Source organism: Canis aureus, chromosome 5 (genome assembly GCF_053574225.1).
Source record: "Canis aureus isolate CA01 chromosome 5, VMU_Caureus_v.1.0, whole genome shotgun sequence".
NCBI lineage: Eukaryota > Metazoa > Chordata > Mammalia > Carnivora > Canidae > Canis > Canis aureus.
Genome location: NC_135615.1, coordinates 38,774,346 through 38,800,667, shown reverse-complemented (window position 1 = coordinate 38,800,667; position 26,322 = coordinate 38,774,346). Strand labels below are relative to the sequence as shown.

At 43.4% G+C, this 26,322-nt stretch overlaps 1 protein-coding gene across 15 annotated transcripts in view; it reads right to left on the bottom strand.

Annotated features, from left to right (window-relative positions):
* Positions 1 to 1,893: 1,893 nt before the first annotated feature.
* ARHGAP26 (Rho GTPase activating protein 26) overlaps positions 1,894 to 26,322 on the bottom strand; it is a 419,433-nt gene continuing 395,004 nt past the window's right edge. For 5 of the 15 annotated variants that reach the window (XM_077897671.1, XM_077897681.1, XM_077897684.1 and 2 more), the window contains 4 exons: positions 23,165 to 23,275; positions 23,000 to 23,029; positions 16,745 to 16,836; positions 1,894 to 7,850 (listed from right to left, as the gene is read on the bottom strand). In XM_077897671.1, the coding sequence (XP_077753797.1) occupies positions 7,762 to 7,850; positions 16,745 to 16,836; positions 23,000 to 23,029; positions 23,165 to 23,275 (322 nt within the window). In that variant the 3' untranslated portion in view covers positions 1,894 to 7,761. Of the gene's footprint in view, positions 7,851 to 11,879; positions 14,592 to 16,744; positions 16,837 to 21,265; positions 21,904 to 21,982; positions 22,906 to 22,999; positions 23,276 to 26,322 lie in introns of those variants that run through there. The other 10 variants (XR_013379692.1, XM_077897669.1, XM_077897672.1 and 7 more) reach the window with 10 other exon arrangements.

Here is a 26,322-nt window from a genome sequence, read left to right as displayed (position 1 = left end):
CGCATTTAACACAGGCAAGGCAAGCTTCTTCACCGAAAAAGGTTCAGAAAAGGCAGAAAAGGTTCATTAAGAAAAAAAAAATCTTTCCAATAACTAACCAGAAAAACTGCGAAGAGGACAGAGAGCCATAGTGTCAGAAAAAAAATTTAATTTGATGGATGGCCCAAGACTTGGAGGCTAAGATAGGATTTTGTACCTAAAGCCCCACATGAATTCAAGTCTTGATTAATTTGCTGGTTGGCCTTGTGAAAGCTTATTAGCTACCTGGGTTTTAGCAAACAAGAGGCTGGGGCCTGCCTCATGGGGTCAATTAGTGAAGATGAGACAAACGGTGTGACAGGTGTTGCTAAGTGCTGTGGGATACAGTGGGCTGTGGTTTTGATCACTTCAAATTAAAACCTTCCTGCTTTGGTGCTGTCTGATGATAACTGAGTGTGCAGAGTGGCACTGTGAAGGATGTAGTGCTGGTTGGAATGCCCCTCCCTGCAGACGGTTATTTGCACCTTCCCAGGGAAGCGCCTCACACACCTACCACCCAGCAGTTACTGCAATGGTTAGAGGCTCCCTTGGGTGCCAAGCGGGGGGCGGGGGGGCAGTCTGGCAATTCTGCCCAACCCAGCCTAGTCAATTAGTTGTAGCTTAGTTAGTGTTAGTAAAAGCAAGGCAAGACAATGACATTGGTGCCGTGAAACACCGGAGAAGGAAAAGCCCTAATTTAATTTCCGAGATATCAAATGTGCTTGGGGTCTAAGAAAATCGCTTATTTACCTAATTTCAAGTGTCAGTCAAGCCCATTTCTAACCGAGGTGTTCTTATAACCAATCATGCAGCCAGAGCTAACAGGTGAAAAACACCAAACCAACCACAAGGTATGATGCAATTTGAGCTCTGCTGAGTGGCTACTAAAATCAAAATGAAAACTTTTGTGTTAAAGAGACACAAAAGGGGAAGTGATGGCAAACTCTGTTGGAAAGGCCAAGGACAAAGACATACACAGATACATACCATATATCTCATGGTATGTAGACATCAGATACATATGTGTGCCACTCAGAAGGTCTCACCTAGTTGCCATGTGACCTCATGCATGTAGTGGGCTTCAGACGCTTGGAGAATATTCCAGGGTAGGCATAAGCTCGGTGATGGCATGAGTGCTGCAAGTCTGTTCTGTTCACAGGGGTAAGCCAATGCCTTCTTAAGTGACAAATGAGCACTGTGTAAGCAGTTCACGTGTGACCCACACATTCAAGTGGGCACCCCCCTCAAGCCCAGGCATTTAGGGGAGCCTCACTCTCCTCCTCCTCTGCCAGAGCCTCCCCTTGCCCCCTCCTTCTGAGCCCTCTGTGCTTGCCACAGAAGCCAGGAGCCAGTTATCAACCTGGGTCCTGGGCTGCAACTCTGAATATGTCTGGAAGGGACATGATGAATGAGAAGACTTAGTAACAGGAACTGGCCTGGGACCCTGTTACAAGTTCTAAACAAATGATGTACAAACCTGTGGCACACACCCAGCTGTGTGATGGGACTGTTGTGGCTCTTTGATTATCCCACATGTGTTAATAAAATTCCATAAAGGAGTTGATTCAAAAATCAAATGCAGAAGAATCAAAACAATTACATCTTCCGGAAGATAAAGTCAGAAACATTAAGTAGAATGGGGCTTCTTGAGGCTTGTTTGACATGCTTGATAGCTCCTCAAGTTGACGAACATTAGACCTTTCCTAAAGAAAAGCAAAGCTATCCACAGCAGGTCAAAAATCAGCACTGCAGTTGTTACCAGCAACCACAGGAGTCCAGACCTGGGACCTGGGAGCATGTCTTTAGACTCTTATTTGAAGAAATATAGAAATATGCATCATGTCAAAACCTTATCAGAAACTCAAGAAACAAACGTGCCACCAAATGGAAAAGTCATTTAATTCAAAAGTCATACTTCCACTCGTTTCATAAGGATTGTCACATAAACCAAGCAAATGAAAGAAAGCCAAGTTTTAGAGGCCACTCAACAGAAATGGTATTTTCCTTATAGGTATGTTTAGTGACACAAAAGCACATTTTTTTTTTAATTTTAATTTTTTTTAAAGTCTCAACATGGCAAGACTATTTTACTAAAAACAGGGAAAAAGTTCTATTCTAGTCACAAATTATTTTTTAATTACAGAATTGGATTCCACACACCAGTCAATATTCAATACTGAAGTTTAAAACAGTGCATAATTTATGGTTTTTAAAAAATTAAAGTGCCATTTTTGAGTACTTTATTGATAATATATCACACAGCACTTTTACAGTATACTCAAAGCCTAAATTAGGAGTTAAACATGCAAATATTTTCTTCTCCAAAATAGGGACAGAATGTCTTTTAGAGTGCTTGTGACCACTAGCCTCGTAGTCGCTACTAAAGGTTTAGGAGTTTGATGTTTCTCAACACGACTTTTAATAAGTTAATAAGGAATACAGCTGTAGATAGTAACAGTATGATAAATACATTTTAAAATGGCACTTAATTTACATCTTTTGATCATTTTGATAGTCAATCAACAGCTTCTTGTTTCTCTAACTTCTAAATCTTAAAGGCTGCAAAGGCTCAGCAGCTGCCAGCTTCTGTGGGTCTCTATATAAGAGTCTGTATCTTTACACATGTAGATGTGTGCTTCACATACACATACACAAACGCACACTAATACACAGATACTTTAGAATCATCAGATGAACCTCTTCCCACAGGTACAAGGGTGATCCCGGCACCTGGATTCCCAGGGTAGTTGCTGATAGGGGTCTGTTGGGACAACTCTGTAGAAATGGCACATGCAGAATGTCTTGACCTCTCCAGGACCACTCCAGGTAAATCTGACATGGTGATTACTGACATTCTGGTTCTGATCACACTCAAAACAATTTTCATGTCATAGTAACTGCTACTCTTATATGGGTCTAGGACTGTGCCAAGTCTTTGCTCGCTACAGCATTCCTCCTTGAAGGATGTTTCAATCTTGTAAAGTCCTGTAAAAACTTTTGTAAAAATACTAGTTGTGAACTTTTTCTGTGTGACTGATTTTCCTGTTAAGAACTATATTCGTCCCTCTTAAAAAGACAACCCCAGTTGTTCAGTGTGGTTCACCCGTCTCTTCCCTCTACTCCTAGCACTGCTACACATCCAATACTTTTCACCCCCCAATACAAGGGCTTCCAAAAGACGACCACATTTCAGCAAGGGCTGGTGGCTCTGAATGACATCTGGATTCTCTGTATGGTCTCTCCCTCTACTTTGTGAAGTTCTTTAGTTAGACGAGTACTGTAGGCGATGAAAGGAAAAAAGCTAATTATTACTTGTTGGAGTCTTGTCTCAGGCATGCTGTAGGATTGTGCAAGGATCATTGCTCTACTGTTGTCATTTTGATGCTACAATTACAGAGAAGTGGTTCAGCACCCAGCCGAGCAGCGTGGTTGCCAGACACATCTGAACACGAGATAAATTTTTTAAACGCCAGCTAAGGGTGTGTGAGAGGACACCCAGTTGACTTAAAAGACATGTGGGGCAGGGTTGTCTAGGTAATTGATTACTGTCAAGTTTTCCAGAGATGATAGATAACTCTGGGGATAGAATACTAGGACATTCCTTCTAAAGTCAGGTAGCTATTTGGTTTCTTCCAGGCTGGCTATCTACTTTGGTAATATGGTTGCTCATAAAACATTCTGTACTAGGGCAAACTATAAGTGCCACCATGGTGGCCACTCTTGTACCCGGGACTCCTGTGTCTATAAAACTGTTGGTCCAGACTTGCTTTTGGAAACAGAAGCCAGAGGATGAAAGGTGCCAATGAACAGGTATGAATAGGAGATCTCATTACCTTTAGTTGATTATTTGTCTCCCTACCCTTTAACCACGGATGCCTCTGCAGTCTCTGTAGCTCAAGACAGAACCTCTGGGGTGACTGAGCTTGCTGTTGTCAGGAGAGAAGGACTTCCCTCTGAGCTATAGGCATGGCACACATAGCCATGGAGTCCTGGAAATGCCTGAAATGTTCTTGTCACTAGCATGGCTCTGTCCTGATAAAGCCAATCTGCCAATACTCAATTGCTTATTCTTTTTTCCTCTTTGCCTCTCCGTCCAAAAAAGGACTCAGCAAAAGGAGCCGAACTAGAATTATATTAAAAAAGACAGTTTGGTCTGACAGAAGTAAACACGTATTGGCTGTAGAAATATTAAAACACTAAGCAAGAAACTGGCTCCAAATTATAGGATACTAAGGAAGGCTGTGCTATACATGGTCCATCCCTACACACTGATTTTTGAAAACAGAAGAGAGTATCATCAGTCTTGAGCAGTTTACTTGCTTGGGGGCAGGGGTTTGAAGTTATCTTTCACAGCATGGAATTCTATAGCTATGGAATCCTTTGAGTACCTGAAGGAGGAATGAGAGATGATCATAATGCCCAAGATAAAGATTCAGACCCTGAGTGCATGATCCCAGGGCCCTACAAGAGAAACACAAGGTTCCTAGGAAAGCTCAGGGATCTTGGTCCATAGTCTTCTATTCTGACACCTAGTCCATTCTCCTAATTTGCCCTAAAGTTCCCTATGCAAGCAGAATTAGAGGTGGGGAACATAGATGGTAGACAGGGTAAAACCTATTGTTAGTCTTCAAATTCCTTCCCTTTGTTGACTCACATCCTTCATGGTTTCTCCAGTTCTGCAGCAAATGATGAGGAGGTGAGCCTGGCTGGGAAAAGGAAGCAGAGCAGCCATCTGTCACAGGCCCAGCATGGCCACAGGGAAGCTGGGAAGGGGTCTACTACCTAAAAATTCACGTTGGCAGCAGCTCTCTTTCCCTCTGGCTTCAAATCAGGGCCAATTGAGGAGGGAGGGACAGGCTTCCAAGTGGTCAAGCTGGGGCTAAGTGCCGATAGCTATGCTTCAGGGAGGAGCTCGCAAAATGCGGGCCTGGGCCTTCTGCTCCTCCACATTAGCTCTACTCAAGGCACCAGCAAGGCAGGTGACAATTTAAAACGTCATATGTGTTAAAACAACAACAACAATAACATGTGGAGTTCTTGCCATTTAGAAAGCACGGTGCCACAGAGCATGCTTGTCACCTCGAGCCGCACTGAACAGGTTCCGAAGCTGTTCAAAGTCTACAGGGAGTAAGTGTAGCTGGTTTGTGTGTTCTCTTCCTTCTTGGATTCTCAGTAACAGCTTTCCTGGGTCCTATCTTGGTCTTGTTCAGTCTTAATTCTCATTCCCTGAATTGGTAGTGGTAGTGTCCTGCTTGCTGCTGGTTAAACTGCACAACAGCTGTGTAATCCTTGAGCTGATGAACCGAATCACAACAGCAAACTCCTTTAAATTTAAAACCATCTATAAGGCTCTAACAGCACAACCTACATCCCTCTTTGGAGTTTTATTTTGGGGTTATAGGAAATTTGAGATGAACAAGAAGGGAAATATTTAGGGAAAGAACAAGCAGCAGCATACCAAGGACCCCAAATCCTAAGAAGCCAGTTTTTTTCTAGAACTTATACACACACAACATTTACAAAATAGCTTGGCCTCAAGTATACAGCCTTAGAAGATGCGCAGAGGAGTGAGATAGAAGAACATGCAACTATCCCATTGTCTTCTGTCCTGACATCTTGGGGTACCAAGAAATACACCTGAGAAGAAAAATGAAAAAAAAATCTAACTCCTGGCCCCACCTATGTGAATCCTGAGCTTCTTACTACTGAGCAAGAGTTCTTTGAAAAATTCATTGCCTGAAAATGCTTTCTTTCTTCAAATTCAAAGCCCAAGAAAAGCTAAAAAACACATGTGGATAAAGAAGACTGAAGACCATCAGTGTGTCATGTCCACCCATGAGAGCCAGCAGAGAGTGTGTAGAAATGTGTCTTCCTTCCTCCAGGCCAGAGAGGGGATGACCTTGACTGTTCAACCTGCCTCCTTTCTGTCTCCCTCTTAAACACACCTACTCAACAATCAAAGCTTAAATGTATGGAGCAACTAGCTTAAAGATTATCAAATATAAAACTTTGCTATACAATATTTCAAATCACTCTATTTACAAGTTTATCTTTTCAAAAAAAAAAAAGTAAAAGATACAGTAATTCAACACAATTCAAGTTTTTCTTTTCTTCTTTAAACTTCCCTAAAGAGGAATTCCAGAAGCAGGAAATACTCTGGAGCGACCCTGCCATCCTGAGAGGCTCTTGGGGAGCTTGACAGTCCATCATTTTGGAGTCTGTCTGCCCAGAGTCACTCTTGCAAGGACATTTGAATGTGGAAGATACTGGGAACTCTGTTCCTCTGAAGGTCAAGTGCATGTGAAATGTCCAGGCCCAACTTCCCCATACCTGGTGGTCTTCTGTAAGACCCAGCCCCTTCTGGACCAGGAAATTCTCTTTCTCAGAAGGTACTCATTCCACCTTCCATGCCCCAACCTTTTGGTGTTCTCCTGAATCATAATGGCTTACAATATTAGTCTTGTGCCTCAAAAGCCTGAGAAACAATTCCAATTCCCTTTTTCTGAGTGGCAGTGAACATATATGTCCTTTAAAACTACAGGCCATAGGGTTAGCCTGGGAATCATCCTTGAAAGCCACCAGGGCACTAGTGCTCAGCAGCCCAGCACACTGCCAATGGGGCTGGTCAGTGAGGGGCTCGAGGCAGGCAGGGACAGGGAAGGGGCACGGAATGAGAGACCATGAGTGAGCAAGTCACCCACGGGGAGGCAGCGTACTGAACAAACACCATTGCATAAAGAACAGAAATACTAAGCCTGTATGTAATTTAATCTCAAGAGGTTACTAGAGTTTGCTCCAAATATATCCTGATGCTGCTGAAATTCATCAGAAAGGGAACAGTTTCCAGCCGCTATTCTGTTGGCCCCAAGCAGACCACTTTCATTCCTTGACTTTCTGCTTCAGGTTTTTGGAAAATCATTAAAAAAATGACCAAAAAGGGGGGAGAAAAAAATATGTCATGCAGAAAGACTGTTATTTTTTTGGTTTGGTTTCAGAGTAGGTTGGGTTGCCGTGGTTACGAGGTGATGGCAGCCCTCAGTGGCAGAGAAGTTCCTAGCTTGGGAGGGGGAATGTGGGGTGTGTGTGTTCTCTTGCACGAGAGGATGGAGCTGAATTCTGCTGATGCTTGGCCAAGGCTGCTAGGAGATGGTGAGAGATTGCATCTTATGTAAACAGTGCCATAACCCCTCTTCCTCCTGCATGCAAACAGACAGACCCAGTTGCCTATGTAGCACTGAGGGTCTCAAGTATTTAGAAATGGGGTAGAGAGAGTATCTACTGTAAACAGAAGCAACGGGCCCAGCCTCAGAGCCAATGCCCAGCCTACCTTGTTACAACTTATCTCCTCTTGTGTTAGACTACACTGCATGCTCTTGAGGACTACTTACATCTTTCTTACTTCCTTTTTTGGAAGGTTGGGGTTTGGATGACTGCTGAAACAAAATGAATGCTCCCTATTTCGGGCGTTAAATGAGAGGAATGGCTTTGCAAGCCTCTCCTTTGGTTATCAAAATCAAATGGCTTCCACTGCTGATTCACTTCTGTTCCTTGCAGCATCACCACATGCCAGCTGACATGATCATGGGGTTGGGTCAGAGTTCATAGAAACATTTGTGTTGACAGGTGGTAACACAGTCAGTCACCCTGCATTTCTCAGTGGCGAAGAGAAATGGCCTACAACACTGGAATCAGCAGTTGTCATGGATACCATGGAAAGCTCAGCAGGTCTGCTGGGGCCCACAGTTAGAGGAACTCCACGTAGTTCTCAGGTATGAGGCCAGTCTTTCCGTTCAGAGTTCCCTCCAACCAGCCGGGCTCCTGAGATGGATGAACTGTGCAGGAAGAGGGGAGAGAGAGCAAGTAAAGAAGATGTTACAGATAGGGCAGGTGGCAGATATATATGAGAGAGAGAGAGAGAGAGAAAACAAATACAAATCAGTGCAATCGCTTGTTATATTACACATTTCTAGGACTTATTTAAACCAGGGGTTCTTAACTTTTTGTGGGACATAACCTTTGTAATGAAGGTTATTCCAAATGTTCTTTTAACACAAAAAGAAACAGAGATGGTTAGAGTTTTGCACAGAATTTTAGGAGTTTCCTAGACTTTCTGAAGTTAATTGGTTTAAACTATAAAGGAGTGACAGATTTCTACTTTTTAGGTTAGAAGTCAGTTACATTGCTCCATCCATAAATTTATCTAACCATCCATCCATCCACCTATCCATCCATCCATCCATCCACCCATCCATCCTCCCTCCAATCCATCCATGGTACACATCTACCTAACCCAGTACTGCCTATCTACTGAGTAGAGTACCCATGGAGGAATGCTAAGAGCTAGTCTTTAAAGATACTTAGCATGCATTTTGCTAATCTAATTAGGCATTTCACTTTCCTTTAAATCCTTAACCTCTGCTTCTAACCTCTTTGCAAATTCCTTGTGATTTTCCCTGCGTTCTATAGCTTTTGAATAGCCCCCTCTCTGTAACACCCATACTCTTTCTTAGTTTTATTTCCTGTTCTCTAGAATTTTCCTCTTTCCTACACACAAGACTTAAAGCTGTCCTCTTCCCCTCTCTCTTGCAACTTTCAAAAATCTGTCTCTTTGATTTTTCAATATCCAAAAAGTATAAACTAATTTCTGTGATACTACAATCTATCTTCAGAAATTACTGGGATATTGTAAAGAGTATATAAAATCCAGCTGAGTCTGCAGTTTAATAGCAGAAAGAAAGAGAGAAGGAATCATGGGACCTGGAAATGGGGTGGGGGGCATTCATGCTTGTGAACTGGGAATATACAAATCACTCTTAATGGGAAAGGCAGTGTATTTGTTCTTAATGTATTAGGAAAACTCCAATTTTCTGAGATTGTTTGGAAAGAATGAATTTTCCCCCATTCCCCTTCCTAGGCTAAGTGAGCTTGTTTTAGAAAAGCATTTCTGCCCCCATTGGTACTATATAACTCTAGTTTCAGTTTGTAGGGAAAGAAGCAAGAACAGAAACAAAAGGAAGCAATAGGGAAGTAGCAAAAGGACACACATCGAGGCTTGCAGAAGATGCAACATCAATGTAATCTCAAATGCTTCTTCGGGAAAAAACAAGGTCAAACATCTATTAGTTGGCCTCCAAAATGCTTGCATAATTTTGTATCACTAGGCTTCAGGAATAAACCCAAAATCGTGAATGTACTTCAGATTCATGACACCTATACAAGGAGCAGTCTGGAAGAGAAGTCCCATGGAAGAACACAACACAACTTAAAAGCAACCTGGCCTATCAATGATGAAACTCTCCCAACTCACCCCTAAGATACTAGCTCCCAAACTACTGCCTTCTGCCCATCCATCTAGATGACAATGTTAAGATCACTGGAATTTCTGCACCAATAAAGTGGTTATAATAAAACTCTCACTCTGTTAATGTATTCCTATGAGGTTCCATGGGCCAATATGGAGAAATCAACCAGGAGGGAGCCAGGACTCAGCTGGGCTGAGGGACCCTGACACAGGGGACCCTGTGTCATTTGACGAGTTACTTGGACTGGTCAGCAAGGCTCTCTACTGGCAAAACCTTGCTAAGGTTCTGGTCTCAACAGCCACCCAAGCTTTGGAAACCTGAGATGTTCAGAACACAAACAAACAAACAAACAAACAAATTCACTCCCTAAAATAAAAGGCCTATAAAGAATAACCAACCAACCAACCAACCAACCAACCAACAACAACAACAAAATGACCCCTTCCACTTAACAGCAGAGCTCCTAGTTGAATTGTTACTCTACCAGATACATCAAGTCCCTCACTTTCAGACATTCTCCCTTCCTGGCCAGCTGTTCAAACACAGCTCAGGTGCTAAGGTGGTAATGTCTACAAACATTAAAAATAGAATTTGCTGAGTAACAGAAGAGTGAGAAGGGAAGGCCCTCCAAACTGAAAACAAGAGCTTGCAGCCCTCAGATTAGACTGCTGATTCAGGGGGGTCTTCAAGCTGGTTCATTAAGGCATGCTACCAGACCATGTCATCCAAGTCATTTGGATGCTTATTAAAACTGCAGATTCCTGGACGTGGGGCATACCACTTAAAACAGAATCTCTAGGAGCAAGCCCAAGGATCTGTATTTTTAACTCATTCAAAGAAAGACAAGGGTTATGACTTTTCTGTGCCAAATGCCTCTGTAATGAGGATGGTAATAAGAAAATGCAAATTCTCATGTACTGATAGAGGAGGAAGGCAACATCAAACAACCTCCTCCTCACCCCAACTTCTGTTGTCTTCTGTTTACTGTTCTCACACTTCATGGCTCAGTTGAAGCCTTACCTCCTTCATAAATACCAGCATGGCATCCAGTCTATCTGTTCCCTCTTTTCTCCAAACTCCTGGAATGCTCACAGTATGTTCTGCACATTGTTCACGGGTCCTATTAATGCTGTTCAAATGTGTTAAGCTTTGCTCCCCACCCCCCCCTCTTTTGAGGACATTTTGATCTGTATTCTATCACCTATTGACTCCTCTCTGCCTGGAGAATTATGATAGAAGCTAACATTATAGTGACTAGGAAGCAGCCAATGGGCTCAGCGCTTTAGACATCTATCAATTTATTTGATCCTAAAGATCCTAGCTTGTATTTTACTATCTCTACTTTACAGATGAGAAAACTAAAACTCAGAAAGGTAAATTTATTTGTGTAGGATCACAATGGTAGAACTAGAATTTGAATCCAGCTTGTTTGACTCTACAGAGACCAAGCCCTTTTCTATACCATTATACCTCTATTCAACCAGAGAATTTGATCTTTGGGGATAAGAACAATACATATGCACATACTAAGAATGCACAAATACTTATGTATGTACATACCAAGTGGTAGGCTTTTGGCTAAGTGCTTTGCCTGCATCATCTCTTTTCATCTTCAGAATGACTGTAGAGTTGGTTCTGCTATTATGCTCATTTTACTGATGAGAAACTGAGGCTCAGAGAGGTTAAGCATCTTGCCCCAAATTACACGGCTGGCAGGTGATGGAGGTAGATCTGAACCCAGGACATCTGACCCCAGAGTCGGTGGTCTAACCACTATTGCTTCTGCCTGCCTCAATGCTTTGGACATCAACAATGCTTGTAAGTCCTTGTTGAGCTGAACTGAGCCAATGTCCAACTTTCTGAATTGTAACCAGTGTCCAATGTGCTATATAAACACACAAAGTGTTTCAGTGAGTTGCCTAAGCAGCGCTCCTGCCCAGCAAGCATATAATGTAAGCTGCTGCTGACATGGATGAGCTTCCTGCCAAACACTTTCTTTCAGCTCCATCCATATATACTCCATACACCCCTGTATACACAACTTATGCTTTCTCCTTTCCTTCTTTCACTGTGGACAAGGAGCAAGCATGTGACTAAGATCTCTAATGCCTGGCTGTTCCAAAGGGAAGAAGAACTGGCTGGTAGAGGCACAGACTCTTGTGTAGTTGAATACATTTACTCATTTAATAAGCATTTACTAAGCACCTACCCTGTGCCAGACACTGTGCTAGGGGACCTTACACATAGTACAGATCAAGCAGAAAGATCTTCCTCTTGTATAGGAGCTATATATCAATAAATAAGCATGTAATTTTAGGTAGTGATGAGGGAAGAGAGACGGTTAGGAATATGGGTATGGAGGGGAGCTCAAAAAGCTAAAATCTAAATGATCTAAAAGAGATAGCCAGGTAACTGCAAAGGCCCTGAGGTGGGGAAAAGCTTGGTGTGATTTCAGAACAGTGGTCTGAAAATTTTTCTCAAAGACCCAAATCATAAATGTGTGTATCTACTCAATTGTACATTATAGCTCCAAAGATAATATGTAGATAGAGTCATGTGTGGCTATGTTCCAATAAAGCTTTATTTTTAAAAACAGACAGTGGGCTGGATTGACGAGGCAGGTCATAGTTTGAGTTTGCTGACTCTAGCTGAGGACATAGGGAAGGCCTGTGAAGCTGTAGTGTATTGAGTGTGGAAAGGAGGGGCCAGGGGCAGGAGCTAGACTGTGAGGAAAGGAGGGGCGGAGTGGGGGCAGGAGCTCCTCATCAATAATTCTGGGAGGAATAGGAGGCCACCGGAGTGTGAAGTAGAATAACATGACGTGATTTTCAAACATCACTCTGGCTGCTGATAGGGAATGGGTTGTGGGGACAAGAGGGGGTATGACAAGACTATGTAGAAGCTGGTAGAAGTACCTGAGTGAGAGATGCAGGTGGCTTGGGCTTATGCTTGGATTTGGCAGTAGGGATGGCTGGGGAGTCCAAAAGACTTCAGTGAGGATACCCCCCCTCCAAAGGAGTAGCTCAGTGGAGTAGCTTGGAGGCCCCCTGGGAGATGTTCTCTATCTGCAAAGGAAACCTGGGACAGCCCTGTCTTGCACTCATGCCGAACCCCATACCCTAGGAATGAATGAATCCAGCCAACCTCAAATCTTGATGAAAGTATCTCAAGAACCCAATTTTAGTGAATAGCACGTGAATTTTCCAGGTATCACTGATCACGCTGCCATAAAATGACTAATGTTTTTGAGAACACGAGTTATTTCTCTTTCCAGCTACTATCTGAGGTGCTCTTGGGGGAAATAGGCTATTTCCTAGTAGACTGGCATGGGCTGACAGTGGAGTTATTTCTGAGTATTGCACACCCATCCCCCATTGCACGAAGTCCAAAAGCTGACTGAGCAGCTACTCCAGATTCGCAGCACAGGCCCCTGGAATCCAAAGACCTGGAGATTAATCATTATGAAATAACAGAGTTTCCCCTCAAGGTCCCTCTCCTCCTTTCTCTTCCTTATTCACTCTTCTTGATCCTGAAAAAGACAACACACACACACACACACACACACACACACACACAAACTTTAAGCCTATCCTTAAGAAACTTTCTTCCTATTGGTCTGATGATTTAATCTGACAGCTACAGAGCATCCAACATAAATAGCCCTTACCTGATGTCTCCAGCAAGAAACTAGCTGTCTAACGTGCTAATGGCTTTTTCTCCCCTAATGCCTGATTTCTCTGATGCAGGTGAAAGGAGGGAGGACATGGGGTATATGTATCATTTTTCTATCACCACACAAAGCAGATTTATGCGGTGCCTGGGTGGCTCAGTCGGTTCAACGTCCGACTCTTGGTTTTGGCTCAGGTGGTGCTCTCTGAGTTGTGGGATCAAGCCCAGCATTGTCAGGCTCCTCGCTCAGTGGGAAGGCTGCCTGGGATTCTCCTTCTCTGCCTCTACACTTTCCCTCGGGTTGTGCGCTCTCTAATATAAATAAATCTTAAAAAAAAAAGTGGATTCAAATTTTGTCATATCCTTCTTTGACTGCAGTTCAGTTAACACCATGGGGTGTTTTCTTTGGGGTTTCATCTTGCCTTTTGCTCTTCAGGGAATCTGAAAGGGCATTCCTAGTTAAAGACAGACTAATAATGTCAATGACCTCTACCATGACTCCCAGAGACCACAGGAAGGCTTGGGTAAGTCCTCTGACTTACTAAACCAAACTTCTTTCCTGCTCTCCTTTATCATTATAGGATTTATGATGATGACCAAGTTGTGTGGTGCGAGCGGTCGCCATACCTACGAGGCAAAGCACCCCTCAGGGAAGGAAAGGATTTGGCAGATAACAATCACCTAGATTGCATTTCTTATCTTTGTGGTTGGCTACTTAAGCTACTTCAAAAAGGACACTTAAAAATAGAAGGTGGGATGGTGTGCTCTCTGTCTCTAGAGAGCAACCTCTTTGGAGAACAGTTCACTGTAACTGAATTACCATGTGAGCCAGTAGTCTCCCCGCCCTCACCCAGGTGTATCACCAAGAAAACAGAAAACACAGGTGCTCACAAAAATCTGTACACGCAGGTTTATGGCCACCATTACTCTTAACAGCTAAAAAGTGGAAATAATCAAAATGCATCAACTGATGAATGGATAAATAAAACATGGTATATCTACACAATGGAAGAGTACTCAGAAATAAAAAGGAAAGCAGTCCAGATGCATAGTCCAGCAGGGATGAACCTTGAAGATACCGTGCTAATAAGGTGGAAGCAGCCAGTCACAAGGATCGTATGCTGTATAATTCCATTTATATGAAATATCCAGAGCAGACAAATTGATGATGACAGCAAGTAGATTAGTGGTTCCCCAGGTTTAATAGAGCAGGACTGGGGGTAAATGGAACACGGCTGCGAAAGCATATAGGGTTTCTTTTGGGGGTGATGAAGATATTTTGGAATTAGTAGCGATGGTTGCAAAACTCTGAATATACAAAGAACCATGGAATTGTACAGTTTAAGTGGGTAAATTGTATGGTATGTGGGTATCTCAATAAAGTTGTTTGGAAAAAAAAATGGAAGAAGGCTGCACTCAAAAAGAGGAGTTGCAAACAAGATACACATACATACACATACCTTTTGAGAGTGTAGACTAAGTTTGCACCTAAGATCAGGAGTTCTTTGTGCAGTCACAGTGAATAGCTGATAGGAACATGACAATTTGCCCACAGGAGCAGGGAACTGGGGTTTAAAGACAGACTTTGAATTCTGGATTCACCTGTAAAGGTGGGAATGTCTCAAATCCTGCTCATCTACAGGCAGAAGCCCTGCCCCTGCTGACAGAGTAGGGCACAGAAGCCTGGCATGCAGCCCATGCAGGTTTGCTGCTGTGAAGTCTGTGGCTGGGACTCCACCACATGGGCCTCTTCAGGCAGAGCACACTTGTCAGTGACATGGCTCTGGACAGCCTTCTGTGGACCCACTTCACCTCAGGTCTGCCAGGGCCTGAATGTTCCAGTTGCTGATGGGAGAGGCAGCTGGGCTGGCTGTTTGTGCACTTGGATATGTAAAGCACCCACATGAAAGTTAATGGAGCAAAAGTTTAAGGACAGTGTTTTTGGGGCTTAGAGAACCATAAAGAGGACTTGTGCCCAGTAGGCCATATACAGTTATGGGCTCACCCCTGCCCCTGCTGGCTCAGAAGATCCAAGTGTGACCCAAGAATCCCCCAGGTGCCCTGTGATCTGTTCCCCATTCTGTCTCCCCATGCCTAATTGTTACCTCCCTCTTCAATATTTAATGCAGGGGCTGGGCACGCAGGGGCTGTCCCTTCGCATGGGGATGCACTCAAGGCTGTCCTCAGGAGTCTATCTCTGCTCTGGCTGAGAGGCCGCTAAAGATAGCCAGGACTCAGAGAGGCAGTACCTACTGCCCAGCCAAGAGCCAGGCCTGCGTTATATCAGGGACAAATGTAAAAGGGTCACTGTGAACTCTGAGAACATCAGGCTCTAAGATGGTCATAATGATGGCAATCATCATCATGATAATAATAAAACTCAATGCTTCCTATGTGTTGAGTACTATCCTAAATACATGATGTGCACCACTGCAATTCTCCCTCACAACCCTCTTATTTTTATGTGACAGAGGACAGAACTGAGGCACGGAGAGGTTGTCACTGCTGGAGTTCACAAAGAAGCAAGCAGTTGAGCCAGGACTTGTGCCTTGGTGGCCTGAATCTGGAGCTCAGGCGCTCTAGCGCTAGGTGGGGGACTTGGCTGCCCTGTATTTCTGGCTCTCAGGCAGGTGGTAGGAGGTATGACTTAGGCCAAAGTGGGGCACTCAGCCCTGAAGGGGAGTACTTGGGCAAGATGTACTCAGCCCAGCTCAGGAACTTTGCCACCACCCCACCCCGAGGTAAGAAGGCAGCCCTAGCAAATGTCCACTTCCTGAAATCAGGCAGCTGTGCTTTGGGTTTCTCCTTTGGGCAAAACAAACAGAGCCTTTCACCCAAGGATCCAGAAAGATTAACCCCAAAGGAGATCTTCATCTGACCAAAACCTCAGCTATCAGAGAGACTCTGTTTTTTTCCCAGAATCCTGCTTTTTCTCTTGGGTAAATGGTAAGTTGTGACAAATGATGACATCAATAGTCACTTAAAAAATACTACCTCTCTCTCTCTCTCTCTCTTTTTTTTTTTTAGGGAGGAAAACAAACAAAAGAACAAGATAAAGGTATATCAAGTAAGTACTAGCTTCCACTTCTACAGTGCAGGTGCCACAAATCCATTTTCAAGCCAGGATACTTGAGCAGGACAGCTGGGAGTCTGCAGGGAGATGGGATTGAGGGAGTCTACTCTACACTCCCAACAGTTACATAAAGGACAAGCAGAGCTGCAGGGAGGCTCACTGACCCAAAGTGGTCCAGGGCCCTGCTATCCTGGGAATAAGCCTTACCTGCTATGAAGAGTGAATGACCCTGAACCCAAGAGGTAAAGAGACACAGAACCTGGGCCTCCGTCTCCCACAGAGCTGACCACTTGCAGAATCCCTCTGCTCTGTTGTTTCCTTCCCTCTGTCCTACCCCCAGATTCTCAATGCCACTGCCAAGTGCTGGGCTGAGTCCTGTCCAGGTACACAATACTCTTACTGTCCCATACACCTCATGAGGCTGTGCCTGTCAAAGACTTCAGTACACTGTCCACTCTTGACAGTGACTCCAGAAGTCCTGCTGCTACTCTCTTATTTTGGGGGAAACACCCCACCACATAAGCATGCACACACGTACACACACATACTTCTTCTCAGTTTTATCCATTCAAGTGAGAATATATATATATATATTATAGTAGTATCAAGGTAGGAACCTTGAAAGCTACAGTTTATTTCCTCCCCCAACCCTCCCATATCTCTGCAAGGGGTAAGAACTCACCATTGTCGAAGACCGTGCCTGCTGTGAACGAGAGTTCTGAGTCATGTTCAGCTTTGCAGGCATATAAGGCTTTTGCCTTCCGGAACGGTGTGCTGTGTGAAAACAGGAGTTTATTTAGCAGTATTTTTAAACCTTCTGAAAGCCCCAGATATTTAATCTCTCTTCTTCCCCTTCCCTGCAAGCCACTTAGTTGCCTCTTGCGGCAACAGCCTGACAAGGCAGCCAGATGGCAAAACATGAGGTGGAAAACTTGCAAAGGTCACTAGAGAAAAATGAGAATTATTCAGAGAAAAGCCATAAGCCCGGAGAAACCACACTTCTTGTGGGGTCACCTTGTGCCATGTGAAACTTTGCTTAGGAGTTACAATACCTGAACAGTGGGAATGCCGGCTGGGACCCATTTTTGGAGCAGGAGTAGTTTGGAAAAAGGGAGGTGGGGGCAGGAAAGAGCTTCCTAGTTGCTCTGGAGAACACTCGTAACAGACCTTGCTGAAAACTGGCAATGCTCAGTGAGTCAAAAAGGAGAAATTCTAACAAAGCCATGTTTCGGCTCTAGGCCATGGGCTGACATTCGCTCTCCCAGATGTTACTTATTTTTCATTGTGCTAGTGGAGCAGGATTCCAGAGCTGGAACTCCCGGACCCCCAGGGTAGGGCAGGGGATAGACAAATTCTGCGTGTGAGCACTTATGTGAACATGTGTGGGGAGTGTGGGGAGGAAGAAGGGAGAGGGAACATGACATATATGTACATCAAAATTGTTTTTGAAAAGCTCTCAAAGTGGGATGCGTGGGTGGCTCAGTGGTTGAACATCTGCCTTCAGCTCAGGTGGTGATTCCTGGGGTCCTGGGATTAAGTCCCACATCAGGCTCCCTGTGGGGAGCCTGCTTCTTCCTCTGTCTACGTCTCTGTCCCTCATGAATAAATAAATAAAATCTTTTTAAAAAAAGGAAGAAAAGAAAAGCTTTCAAAGTGACTCTAGTGTGCAGCCAGGGCTAAGAGCCACCATTCTAGAGCAGGGGCTGGTAAACTCTTGCTGGAAATGGCCTAACAGTGAATATTCTAGGCTTTGTGGGCTATATGGTCTCTGTTACAATTACTCAGCTCTGCCTTGTGGCATAAAACCAGCCAGAGACAACACGTAAATGAATTTGTGTGGCTATGTTCCATCAAAACGTTACTTAAAAGAAACAGGTGGTAGGCTGGACTTGACCTAAAGGCCACAGACTGCTAATTGCTAAGCCACATTCTAAAGATTAAACTGTAAGAACTGGTAATTAGCTTCAATCAATTTTTGCTTTGATATCCAAATAGTTCCAAACGATCTGCGGACTCCAAGGGTCTTAAGACAAATGACATTTAATGGTCAAAAGCTGGCACTTTATTTGCTAAAAGTAATCTCTTCTACCTTTCAGCCCTCTGAGGAAGCACATGTAGGGGCTCCAGGACAGAGTAACAAAAGAGCAAATAGGTCATCTGGGTTAAACAATTATTCCAGGGATATATTATTTACTTTAGTTTCATCTGACTACCAGAAAGCCTCCAGGAGCCAGTGTTGCTAAACACCCTGTGGCATACTGATTTCTAGTGGCCAAATGAGATTTAGCTGAGGAAGGGCTGTTTTAAAAAAAGCCCAGACAAAATCAGAAGAGGCAAGGGTCTTGGGTCATTATGGAAACTGTGTATTTCTTTTTTTTTTTTTTCTTTTTTAATTTTTATTTATTTATGATAGTCACACAGAGAGAGAGAGAGGCAGAGACATAGGCAGAGGGAGAAGCAGGCTCCATGCACTGGGAGCCTGACGTGGGATTTGATCCCGGGTCTCCAGGATCGCGCCCTGGGCCAAAGGCAGGCGCCAAACCGCTGCGCCACCCAGGGATCCCCGAAACTGTGTATTTCTATGAGTCACCAAATTCAGCTTCCTTTTGGGAAAGAGGAGCCATGGATGGATGGATGGACACTTATACTACAACCAGGCATCTAGAATTTATAGTCTTGGCTCCATGAAAACTGAAGGAAAGATAGTTTAGAAGTTAAAAGTTCTGTTGTGCACAATGATCACAATAAATGATTATCCAGAATTTGTTGCTGAGCATAGTTTACTGTTCTTTTCTCTGGTCTTCTAATGGCTAATAGATGATGACCAGGTGGGAGAAAAGTGGGAAAAAATGAAGTGGATCTGCTCGGAATGAAGGAAAGAAGAGCCATTAGAATTCATCAGCTTCAAGTGGAAAATAGCTCTTCTGGGATAACTGTCATTAAAGTCAAAATAAAGTTCTGCACCAGGGGCATATTCCATGATCTCACTAAACCAAGTCTGCATGTTGTCAGCAAGGGCCAAACATCCACTATGCAACTTTTCATGGAGGGCAAAAAAGTTTGGTTTTGTTTTTGAGGGAGTGGGAGCTGAGAGGAAGAGTTGCCTGGTAGTAAAAAAGTGATAAAGTGGCCCAAACCCCACACTTCCAGGTAAGTAGAGTCTGAAAGGTGGAAAAGCAATCCATCTGACATTAGCCAGGGTCACTGTCCTGTGAGGTCAGGGCACAGCAGTGGGTGGAGAGCACAGACCAGGGAAAAGAAAAATCAAAGGTGAGGGAAAGATCATCTGAGGCAAGGCTCTTCCAGCTGGATTTTCATAGAGGTTACTTATTAACTTCCTTAAATAAAGGGAATGGGACAAAATGGGCAAACCAGGCAAGCCAAGTGGGGTATCTGGCAGGAATAAAGCAGAGGGAATTGTCTTGGGCACCAAAATTTATTATTCAAGAGGAATACATTTTTCACTATTGTTAGGATTTTGGAATTGAATAAAGTGACAATAAAATAACCCATTAAAAAGAAAAAAAAAAAGATCAGAAAAAGGCCTTGCTTTTTTTTTATCCTCAGATTAGCAGGGGACTGACCTCTACAAGAGGGCCTTTTCCCCTGAGAACTCCTCCTATTCTTGTTCCCCAGGACTAGGGCTGCCAAATAAAATATAAGGCACCTAGTTAAATTAGAATTTCAGATCAATGAGAAATGCTTTTTGTAGTAGAAGTATATCCAAAAATTATGGGATGCACTTATAGTAAGAAAAATCATTTGCCATTTATCTACATGAAAAATCATTTGCCATTTATCTACAATTCAAATGTAACTGAATAGTCTGTATTTTCATTTTATTTGCTAAACATTTGCTAAATCTGGCATCTCTATCCAGGGCAAAGTCTTATCTTTTTAAAAGTTTGTCAGCCCAATACATCCAGTGTCGTATGCCATATTTGCTCTCAAAAGCCCCAGCAGTTTGCTTTAGGTAGGGTTCCTACCAAAATAGATCTTGTTGGCACAGGGGTTGTGTTTGTAGGCTTTGGCTCTGACTGAAAAATAAAAAATCCCCACCAAGCATCCTTGGCTCTCTTGCTCCCCATTCTCTGCCGTGTATCTCAACACTGGTCACAGAGAGCCTGAGGTGCCTTCAGCTGCTCCTGAAACAGTGCCCTTCAGACCTCAGCTGGCCTTCAAGGACATGAACAAGTTTGGAGCCTTCTGCTGGTTCATTTTTAATTTTCGCCTCTGAGCATGGCAGAAGGCCAGGAAAGCACTCAGAGGAGCTTCCCTCAAATGTCCTTGCAGACCTTGCAAAATGAGGATCCACTCTCCATCAGATGACACCATAGGGAGGTGGGGCCAGCCAGACTGGCAGGATGCAACAGCTTGATCATTTAGGCCCAACTCTCAGGGGCCACTATGTAAATAAAAGTTATGGTTTAGGGGCTGGGAGCTTCTCTAGGAAGGGGAAGTGTGAAGGGAATATGGCTCTACAACCCTTCCTCTGCTATGCTATCACAGGCCTCTTCCTTCCTGAGCTTGAACTAACAAGCACTAAAAATGCCTGGAAGAGGGGAGAGGGAGTCATTTCTAGAGAAGATACTACGTAGAAGTTCACAGGACCATTTATTAGGTCTAATCAAGTATTTACTCTTAAAAGCTTTGCCAGGGGAAAGAAATCGGAAGTTTCATGCTCTGGAAATGGATTTTGGGGAAAGGTCCCATTGGACCTGAACAACAGGTACGCTCCCACCTCTTGGCTGCGTACTGCAACGGCAATTAGGGAATTTTAACTCTCTCTGTTGGCTAGCTCCCAGTAGGGTCTCTATCTGTGCTCACCTCAGCACACTGAATGACTTCTGTGACAGCTGATTCCAAGCCCTAGTCTGCCTTTCCTATTTTAAAATGGCAGATTCCTAAAGTGTTGTGGCACAGCATCATCCAAAAAGGTGCTATTTTAATGATGGCCAGAGTGGGCAGTACTGAATAACCATAACCCCAAACCTACTGGGGTAGCAGATCCTATTACCACCGTCTACTGCCAATCATGAAATGCTTTGGGAGATGGAAAAGGGTAGCTAAAGAAAAAAATACCTGAAAGTATCTTGGGTGATGGAAGGGAGTACAGAATTGGATACTGGACAGGCAACAGGCCTCCAAACTCAGAGACATAAAAAAGTGAATACCCTCAAAGCAAAGAATATGTTGTTTTTACCTGAATGATTCCATCATCCTGAGTCCCCCAGCCCATTCCGTTCAAGGGACCAGTGTTTTGAAGATTTTACTTCCCTTTGTTCAAAATGAAGGAAACACATTCTGCTAATGACCAAGTCTGTCTTATGAGTAGTGAGACATATTGCTCTGGTTCAGGTCTTCATGCGGCAATGAGTGATCGAACCACTCTGGTTAGATCCATGCTATAACTTGTGTCCTAGAAAGTTAAGGTCTCCCAATGTGCCCAAAATATGTCTAAGAAATGAGGCAATAACTTGAATGTCAGAAAAAATATGATCTGAATTTTAACCTTATTTCCAGGTGAGGATAAAGGAGGATATGGAAAAGCTACCTTTCCTACCCTCCAGTCCAAAGCTAGATAGGAAACCAGGAAGAGCATGCTAGGCTCTGGGGCTGGGAATGGCATGGAACCTTATGTTTGGCAGCACCCATATGTTTGGAGGAAAGAGTGCTAACTTGAGGACAAAAGGTCCTGATTTCTGGGTGGGCTCTCATCCAGTGGTGTGACTGTGCAGTCAACTCTCTGTGCCTTAGTTTTCTTTCTTTGTAAGAGGGTTCAGGCCATTTCTCCACTCATTCTCACATGAGGATAGGACGAAGTGATAGACTAGAAAGTACCTGGAAGAGAATAAAGTAATATATGCATCTGTATATATACATCACATGGGTTTTCTTTGTTTAAAAGTGAGATTCAGTGTTATAATTTATTTAAACCTCTCTCCTGGACCCACTGATCAGAAAAAAACAAAAAACAAAAAAAAACAGCTCTGAGAAAAAGATGGACAAGGAAACACTGTCAAGGCTCCAAATGCTCATGATACTTTCTAGTTGGGCTCTACATTTTGGTTGTCTGCAAGCAGAGACTAAATTTGAGAAGAGACAGAGGCTTAGGATCTACATAAGAGATTCTGCAGTGATGGGCACTGAAGGGGGCACTTGGCAAGATGAGCATTGGGTGTTATGCTATATGTTGGCAAATTGAACTCCAATAAAAAAATAAAAAAAAGAGAGATTCTGCAGAAGATCTTCATTAATTAATTCTTTTCTTGGATTTAAATAGCTTCTTTTCTCTAAAGAAGTGCAAAGAACTAAGTCTATATATCCTCAAACCAGAGGAGAGGAATTAGATCAACTCTCAGAAAGAGGTGATATCTATTCCGCAAAGTGCTAAGGGTCCATGACACATGGAGATCAGAGCACACAGAGGGCAAGGGGGGGCAGTGATGAGGATTTAAAGAGAAATCGCCTCACATCTCCATCCTTTGTTCTGTTACATTCATCTCTCTCTCTCTCATGTCTCTGGTCTTAGCAACTATTGGCTCATGGCCAATAGTCCAATCCCACAAATAAACGTTGCCTGATGCTATCTGATATAAATGAGGGAAGAAAAGGCCAGTGCGTGTCTCAGCACTGTTCCCTCTGGTATTATCTTATACCAAAGCACAGAGAAAGCTCTATGATTCAGAGAATGATCCAAACAGAAGCCCGTCCAGGAGGCACTCTTTCCCCAAACTCCAGGCATCACAGATTCATTCACAAATTGGAGGAAGGGTTCAGAAAGACGTGGAGAATGCCATACTGGTTCATGCACATGGTCCCTCCTGGCTTTGGTCTCTTAGGCTGGAATCACAGGAGGACAGAGGCTAGTCACCCCCACTGTCCCTGACCAGCTTTGGATAAACAGGAATGGATCAGTCATCATCCGCGATTTTACCTGGAGTCTTCATGAACTGCTTCTTCTGGCCTGTCAAAAAGCAAGTGCAGGTTTGGATGGCAGGGAACAAAGTTGACGAGGAGGCTGAACACTGCATGAAGAGAGGACCAAGCCAATGAGAGAGCAACAGCAGCAACAGAAAACCAAACAAACCCTGCAACAGACCTGATGGGGGATGAGTCGCTGGACGTGGATGAGGTGGGCATAGGGCTGGATGGCGCCGAAAACATGGGCCAAGATGGCGAGAGGGGTGAAGTTGGGCTTGGATTCGGGGGGCTGCAAGACAGAACAATCAGAAAACTTGTCAGCACACAGGGAAACCACAATGGGAGCACGAGGTTCATGGGAGGCCAAATGATGGGGAGCTGGAGCAGACGAGGAGCACCAAAATCCAGGCTGTGTCGTCAATGCCAAATCATATTTCTCCAGACCAGACCTTGGTGTCTTCCAAGTAGCACCTGTTCTGCAATTCCTTGGAGCATTGAGGAGTCTCTTTGCCCTGCAGAACAGCTGCTTTCTAGGTCATGGGAGCTTCTTCGATGGTGTCCTCTGTGTCCTTGCCCACTGGTGAAAGATGCCCTGGGCCCACATACGTGCATTCTCACTCATATCCTAGCACCAGACATCTGGGACAGGGCTGGCTTCTATGAGGCCTTCAGCTTCCACTGCTGTGTGAGTGTTTTTAAAGTTATGTCTCAGCAAAAATGACCATTTTTTCTGGGCCACACGGGCCATTCAGCCAGAAAACAATTTCCTGTTTACATTTTTAACTAAATGGGCTGTGTGCCATTGGAGACTCAGAGAAGCACTGCATCAGAAATAGGATAGTGGATGGAGGATGGGTCTGGACATACACCTCTCAGGAGAGGGCACGCAATTACCAGCAGCACTGCAGTTCCTCTGAGATTTGCTTTCTAGGCCTGCCTTCTCTCTTTTCATGGATTTTGGGCATTTTGATGCTCTAAGAAAAAGCCCCAGAGGGAAGGCAATGAAAAAATGAGGAACTGAAACCTTAAATCTGTCATTTTGTTGTTTGATGGGTAGTTGATCAAAAGTTTGGAGAGGAAAGGTTCAAATTACTCACTAAAACACCACTTGTGATTCTTAACTGGTCACACCAGCCCTTTGACTTATTGCTACAAATTATACAAACAAACATCTTAGCAACTCCATAAAACCACATTAAATCACGGATAGTGCAAAGACCAATGACTGAGAAACCAACGTGGAAATCACCCAGCCACAATACCACCTGTAGTCCTGAGCCTCAGCTGACTGCTGGAATGTTTGATCCAAGCACTTTATAGAGGTGAAAATGACAGCAATCCAATTCCAGTGAAACAGACTTCCTAAACATAGTGGGATTTAGCAAGGATGCATAAATGTCTTACTTAATGGGCCATTCTCAATTCAGACGTGAAACCTCATAATGGTCCTAATTACCTATGGTTGTAACATGCATTCTCATGGAAATATACAGTAAAAACCCATTGCATGAGTTCACCAGAAATCCACAGACTAAGTGAATGAAACCCCTTCTTAATGCCATTATGTACAGTACATTTCTAGGATATGAATTCTACAAGGGCCAGGATTTTTGTCCATTTTGTTTACTGATCTGTCTCCACTGCCTAAAATAGTGTCTGTTAAGTATTCATGAAATAACTGAGTGACTAAAGTAATAACTCTCATTTAACTTACCCAACAAGCCAAGAGACACAATACGATTCCTATTTCACAGATGTGGAAACCCGGGGCCAATTTGAGGCTTGCCTGTAAGTGACAGGGCTAAGATTCAGACCCGGTCCCCTGGCTCTATGCCCTGGGCTCTGGCCACCGAAGTGTACTGCCTCTGGGGTAGCAGGACTTGCTCTGTTCCTTTATGTTGTGCCAAGCTTCTTTATAGATCCGACATAGCACAAGAAGCCTTCTTAACCACTGATTTATGAGTTTCCTTTAGATGCCTACCACATTTGCAAAGGAGAATGGGAACAGAGCAACAGACAGATTCAATAAGACTCAACACACTGTAAATTCCCCAATCCTGTCTCCAGTCTTCTCTCTGGTAGATTCACATAGCAGATGGAATTCATATAATACAGGAGATTAAATATGAAGAATATGGCTTTTTTTCTCAAATAATCCAGCAAAGGCAAGTAACTGAACATACAGCATGATCAAACACAATAAATGGAATAAATTTAGCATTTGCCAAAGTTCCTAACTTCAAGAATTCCCAATGTATTTGACAAGAACAGACGAAAAAACAACTATAATGTAAGACAGTAAGGTTTGTCAGCTGAGGGAGGAGTTACTCTCTTATTAGCTTAATAGCTGCTCACACTTGACTCTGCCTTGAGTTCTGGGAGAAAGTGCTGCCTCATTTTGACTGTGCAGGCCTCACTTTCTTCTGTAGCTGCAGCTGGTGAGCAAGATCTTGCTTTCTGAGGCCTCTCCCCACAACCCACCCCCCTCTGATAATGACTAGTAAACAAGGCCTGGCCATGACTTCCAAACTGCAACCCAGCCCAGGAACCCAAGCTCTGACCAGGGACAATTTGCAAGTTCAAGAGGGCAAGCAGCCCAGGCCAAGAGGCCTGAACTCATCTGTTCCTCTGGTCAGTGGTCAACACGGGACAATTAAAAAGTCCTTAGGACTTTTTGTTTGTTTGTTTTCTTTTTTTCTTTCTAGTGGCTTTTATAAGTAGGAAATACCTCTAGCTTCCTATCTCATTTGTACAAGAATTATGCCTTTCGCTAAAGGCATAGTTGGGGACATACTCTATGAACACAATGTGGGTTCTGAATGTTTTTTCACATCCTTGTATATCTAAGTGGTTCTTGGCCCTAGTACATGGCTGAAATTATCTGGGGGAGCGGCTGGAATTCCAGGGTATTTGAAACCATTTTAAGAACTTACTCTTCACTCTCCATGTCAATTACTGTAGTACTGACTGTCATTTTTAACAACTAATAGAATTATATTTGTTTGCTTGTGTTTTACTCATAGCAATAACATTTATTTGCTATACAATGGCCACAATTTAAAATTTACGACTACTACATTTTAGTGTAACAATGAAATGCACACTCCATAGTAGTTTGATTTTTTTTAACTACTGATGGAATTATGCTTTTTATTCATCTGTGCTTCAGAATCATGTCAATAAAACTCATGATCAATGACACTATGGAACATTTTTATTCACTTAATGATGGATGTCTATAGCAAAAGAAATTGACAATAATATATAAATATTCCCCCAAGAAGCAAGGAATACATTTTATTTTAGTTGTGATACAAGTCAGAGAACTTATAGAGG